At 27.6% G+C, this 6,124-nt stretch overlaps 1 protein-coding gene across 1 annotated transcript; it reads right to left on the reverse strand.

The window, feature by feature from the left end:
* Positions 1-4,019: 4,019 nt before the first annotated feature.
* LOC130951013 (auxin-binding protein ABP19b-like) lies at positions 4,020-4,812 on the reverse strand. The gene has a single exon (XM_057879625.1). It carries the CDS (start codon positions 4,782-4,784, stop codon positions 4,119-4,121), a length of 666 nt encoding a protein of 221 aa, XP_057735608.1. The 5' UTR covers positions 4,785-4,812; the 3' UTR covers positions 4,020-4,118.
* Positions 4,813-6,124: the final 1,312 nt, after the last annotated feature.

Here is a 6,124-nt window from a genome sequence, read left to right on the forward strand (position 1 = left end):
TTTCAATGTGTATTTATATTTTAACATGTATTTTATATTAGTGACAAACTTTGATAGCTGATTTTAGTGTACATATAGCATAATAAAAAAAAGGTCATCCAAATTTATGAATTATGATGGTTAGGTAAACCACTGAGACATAGTTGTCAGAATCGAACTAGTGATCAAACCGTTTAAGTGACTGGTTTATTAGTTTATTGGTTCAACTGATAAATCACTAATTGAACCGATAGAACCGGTCGTACGTAAATAAAAAATATAAAATAGTAAAAAATGGAGTAAAGTGACAATTAGATTCTTAAAATTTTCAATTTCAGATTAATTAGCCCTTGAAAAAAATGAAATACCAATTTGGTCCTCCAAGATAGTAAACGATGAACACATTATGTCCTTCTATTAATTTATCATGTGAAATTTAGTGGTGATGCTTATATGTCCCTATAAATTAGTCCTAAGTCAAAATCTTCGAAGATCTACTAACTCAATATTCTAAAAAATTTAAAATAAATATCTTTACTAACATTTTAATATGTAAATGTAAATATTAAATATTTAATACTTATTTTAATAATTCTATAAATTCTAAAGAATTAAAAAAATTGAGTATAAAATTAAAATTAAATTAAATAAATATAAAATAATTCAGTTGTGTAGGTATATAATATATATAATAGTTAACACATAAAAAAACAAAATATTGATATATTTATATATTTATTTATTTTGATTATGATATTTAATGTATTATTTTTTGACAATGTAAATTTTTAATAGGTATGTTTGGTTCATTAAATGTGATGAACTAATATTAAAAAAATTTAATACATTTTTTATATTGTTTTAATAAATTTAATTTTGATAGACTGTCAAATATAAAATTATTTTATGCGTACATCCAATCACATAATATCATATTAACAAAAATAATTACTTTTAACATTAATCGGGTAAATGTCATAAAAAAATAATTATAATTGCACGACTATATAAAATATTATACATTGTCAATACATTAAAATTAAACTTTTTTTTAATCTATTTTCCTTTAGTTTTTTCTCTATATATTAGCATACAAACTTAACATATTCTATCTTTTCTATTTAAGTTTTGTCTAGGCATGCACAATTTTATCGTTACCCGAATAAAATTTCATTATATTTAAGTAAGAATTTTAAAAATAGATCAAGTAAATATTTAAGATCAAATCTAAATTAAAGCAAAGTCAATTTTATTCAATCCATAAACGCTCTTATAATACATATATATTACAATATAAATAAAAATATAAAATTTATTGATATTTAAAATTGGAAAAGTATGAGGAGTCAATAAAATATTTATACAATGTGTACAATGAAGGTTTATAGAGTATTAGAGATATAATCATTAGTGTTATATTTTTTCATCAGCTGAAATTTTTGGGATGAGTGGTATCATGACATGATATTAAAGTGCTAGATCTGAAAGGTTAAGAGTTCGATTTTTGGTGAACCCTAAAATCAATTTAATTTTTCGGGAAGATGTTTATTATCTCTAGTACCCGGATGATTATTCTAAATAGTATGGAAATGTTTATTTTGTAACTCAATAGCCCATTATATACATTATATAAATAGTCTATTATCTCCCTAGCGGGATCCTTTAACATTTGGTGTGATAGACAAGTATTGACTGAACCAATATACATTATCGTGTGATAGCTTTTGAATTTTCATCTTTTGATTTTGATATTTATCTTTGCTTTTTTTAACAAGAAAAATTACCAAAAGTACCCATAAAATTTACAAACGTTGACAAAAGTACCCATAAACTAAGCAAATTAACGTTGTACCCATGAAAGATGGGTTCCGTATGACAAAATATCTAAATCATAATTTTTTGTTGATTTTTTAATAAAATTCCTAAACTACCCTACACTCAACCTCAACTCACTTTTTCAACTTTTCATAACTCAATTTGCACCTACTCTTGCCATGGAGTCCAAAACTACTCCTACAACAAACCAGACCAAAATCAATGGTAGTGGTGGTGGTGGTAGAAGATCGGACATCAACATTTACTCATAAGTTTATAATCTATACCCAAACTAAATTAATCAAACACCAAAAAATACTCAAAACATAAAAATTTTCAAATTCATTCATCCAATTTCAATTCACTTTAGCAAAACTAGAAATAGAGAAAGCCATCAACCATAAAAAATCAATAAATCCATTCATCAAATTTAAAATTTATTTCAACAAAAATCAAAAATAGAAGTAGCAATCAACTGGATCTTCTGTAAATCAAGCTCAACCTTCATAAAAAATAGAAGCAGATTTAAAAAAAATAGAACAGTATTTAAAAAAATAGTAGTAACTTAATCAACTTCTGAAAAGAAGAAAAATAAAATAAAAATGTTTTAAAAAAAAGAAATACATTTTTCGTCGCCGGCCGACTGTAACATCGTCAATGGCAGAACCTCCATCCACTGTGTCGCCTCCCTTTCTTCTCTGATTTCTCTTTACCGAACCCGCTTTCTGCATGCAAGAGTACCACGACCCCTCTCTCTTTTCAGGTGTGCGATGACGGTGTTCTCTTTGACTGGGTCAAACATGCCATGACAATGTCTCCTCGACTGCAACAGGCACGCCACGGTAGCATTCTCCTCAGATTGGGTCATAGGTGTGCGATGAAGGTGTTGTAGTCACCTTAATACAGTGAGAAGGAGAAGTAGTGAGAGAGGAAGAGATTGGCGGTAATGGAGTAGATGGATGGCGGACGGCAATGAGGAAGTAGGAGGAGAGTTTCTGTGACTTTGTGAGGGTTTTTGAGGGATAAGTGAGGAGTAAGAAAAGAGGAAGAAGAGAAGAGAGAAGGGTTTTTGAGGGATAAGTGAGGAGAGAGGAAGAAGAAAAGAGAGAGAGAGTGACGAAAAATTAGGATTTGGATACTTTTGTCATACGGAATCATCTTTCATGGATACAGCGTTAATTTCCTTAGTTTATGGGTATTTTTGTCAGTATTTGTAAACTTTATGGGTACTTTTAGTAGTTTTCCTTTTTTAACGCCTTAGAAAACATTTTCTTCAAATCTAAACTTAAGTCACAAAATCAAATTGCAACTTTTATCTTTTACTGCACTGCTCACTGGTTTAAAAACTTGATAAACTTTCTAAGTTCATTGTTTTGTATCAACAAATTTAAGCACGATTTGCAATTCTTTTTCATGCATATATATTCTAACCATTTCATCTTTATCTTCAAATAGCTTATCCAGTATCTATATTTACAGATTTTCTTTGTTATTCCTAACTATAAGTTTTTTATTATCATTCGTAAAAACTATTTTTTTCAACTATTCAAGATATAATATTTTTTTCAAAATCAATGGATGAGACGTCCGCAAATCTTTAGTTATTAATTTTTGAGTAAAGTATGGCTTTATTTCTTAAAATTTAGACTAAGTTCTAAATTTTTGTAATGTTTAGAATATTCTATTTTCAATCCAAATATTTTATTTTATCTTATTTTAATTTTTAATCAAAATTATGTTTTTTAAATATATTATTATTTATTTATTGTTATTTTTTTTATTATTATTATTATTATTATGTCATTTTTGTTTTCAAATTACTACAACAACAATGTAACCACTATAATTACAATTGTTATCACTCTTTAAAAAGAAAATCATAATAAAAAAATATTTTAAAAAAAGTTTAAGTTTAACAAAAAAACTAAAATTAAATAAAATAAAATATTTAAAATAAAAATAAAACATTTCAAAAGTTAAAACCAAAAATTCTAAAAAATAAGACTAAAATAGTATTTTACCTGTAATTTTTTATTCACTACTTTGCATGGGTCATAATCACTGGTATGAATCCTAGGAGTGAGTATATGTTTTGATTATTTTATCCCTTTTTCCGAATATTTGGATTAATTCTTTTGGCAGCGCGTAAAAGTCAAATGCAGTTAATCAATTATCTCCAAATTAATTAATTATAAAACAAATAGTTATTGACATGCAAAATTGCATTAGTAAACAGCATGGGAACTTTAATATTTATTCATCGTTAACAAGATCCAAGATCATTGGTACAAAGACTAGGAGTACGAAGTAGTGGAGTCATATATCTACATAGACATATGCTTATTCAAGTTTTTTCCACCAAAACGAGCCTTAAGCTTCTTCACTTGGTCAATATCGAGGAAGGTAGTTTGTGCCACAATGTCAGAAGATAAGGCATTCCCAAACAGAAGAAGATCAAGAAGCTGAGCACCAGGGTTTGCACTACTGAAAGCAAGAAAAGCAGTGGCTTTTTTCTTACCAGAATTCACCTGATAGTGCAACTGCCCTTGTGGGAAAACAAAAACATCTCCGGGTTTCAAGGTTTTCGAATACAGTGCGAATGGTGTCATGAACCCGGCAGTTATCTCGCCTTCCACCATGATTAGTAACTCCGTGGCGCCGGGATGAGTATGCATTGGTATCGATCCTCCTTTCGCGATGTCTAACCTTGCCGCCGATACTCCGAGCCCGTTAACGGCCGGAAAATCGGTGACAAATGCGGAGGTTAATGCAGCTTTGAAGGTGTTGTTGGTGTCTCCGGCAACTAAGCCGGAATACACAAAGTCATCGGCGGTTACTGCACTAACGGGCTTGCAGTTATAGCCTGAAGGAGAATCTGGTCCCTTCAGGTCTGCTACACAGAAATCATTCACAGAAGCATAGGAATAATGGGGAATGGATGAGAGCAATGAGAATAGGAAAAGAACGGGAATTATCGTCATGCTCTTCATGGAGATGAATAATGTAACAATGAATGTGTTTGTGTTTTGATGTTAAGTGAACGTGAGATTGCATAGCTATTTATAGACAACAATAATGGATACTGGATGTCCCTTCAAGCCCACTACTTGTTTAATTTTGGAAATCTCGTGTTGAGCGTGGCCATTTATCTTATATTATTATTGAAAATGAGAAGATGTTAGTGGTATATTAAATTTATTATTTTTTATTATTATTTAACTATTAATTTAATTTTTTTAATTTAGTTCATTTAGTTAATAATTTAATAATATATTTTATTTTATAATTTAATAATATATTTTATTTTATAATTTAATAATATATTTTATTTTATATTTTAAAATATTAATAACTAATTAATGATAAAAAATAATAAATTTTAATAATTCTCTAATATATTTTGTTCGAAAATGTTAATTTTTTACAAAAAATTAACGATCAAATTAGTTATCATATATTTATTTATAAATATATACATAATTTAATTTATTTTTAATATATATTTTATATTTTAATATATATTTTATACTAATAATTAAAGAGAAAGTATAAGAAGTTAATGAAATATTTATACAATATGTACAATAGGGTTTAGGAATGTTTGATTCAGTAGAATATTAGATGTTTATTATCCTTTATATTCAGATGGTTATTTTGAATAATACGAATGTATTGTGTTTGAAAAATTAGTAATATTTTATCCTAAATATTTATTTTTCAACTTATATTTAACTAAATAAATAATTTATTATATACATTATATAAATATTATAGGAAACATTTTAAGTGCACCAGGGAGCACCGGTGCACCAATTATTTTAACCGTTGATTTTAATTAATATATATTATATATATTTTTTATAATTCAGATGACGGTTAAAACAACTGGTACACCGGTACTCCCAGTATACTTGAAATACTTCCAATACTATATTAGTTTTTTAACTAGATTCATAATTAAAATTGATAGTTAATTTTAATATACACTTGATATATTATTTGATTTGACATAATATTTTTATGTATCAACTTGATGAGATGAGCCATCATTTTAGATCATTATAGATTCTGCAGGGAGCAGGGTTTGATTTTTTGCTTATCTCTTCCACTAACTCATACCTAATAATAATTAGTAGGGTTTATGGGACGAAGATAGCATGCACATATTCCTATATTCTGGAATCAACACAATTTTATTAATAAGCATAGCCCTTAAACATCACTTCTGATAACTTCACCTTTTTTTTGACAGAACCAGTGTTTCGTTACCTTTCTCACTATTTATTTTTAGGTGTTTCGAAGCTTGCTCATTTTAAAGTTGGAGTTCTTG

This window comes from Arachis stenosperma, chromosome 9, assembly GCF_014773155.1.
Source record: "Arachis stenosperma cultivar V10309 chromosome 9, arast.V10309.gnm1.PFL2, whole genome shotgun sequence".
Classification (NCBI taxonomy): domain Eukaryota; kingdom Viridiplantae; phylum Streptophyta; class Magnoliopsida; order Fabales; family Fabaceae; genus Arachis; species Arachis stenosperma.

What these genes read in the sequence shown, in the direction of transcription:
- LOC130951013 (XM_057879625.1), bottom strand. Translation starts at nt 4,784, where the DNA reads ATGAAGAGCATGACGATAATTCCCGTTCTTTTCCTATTCTCATTGCTC.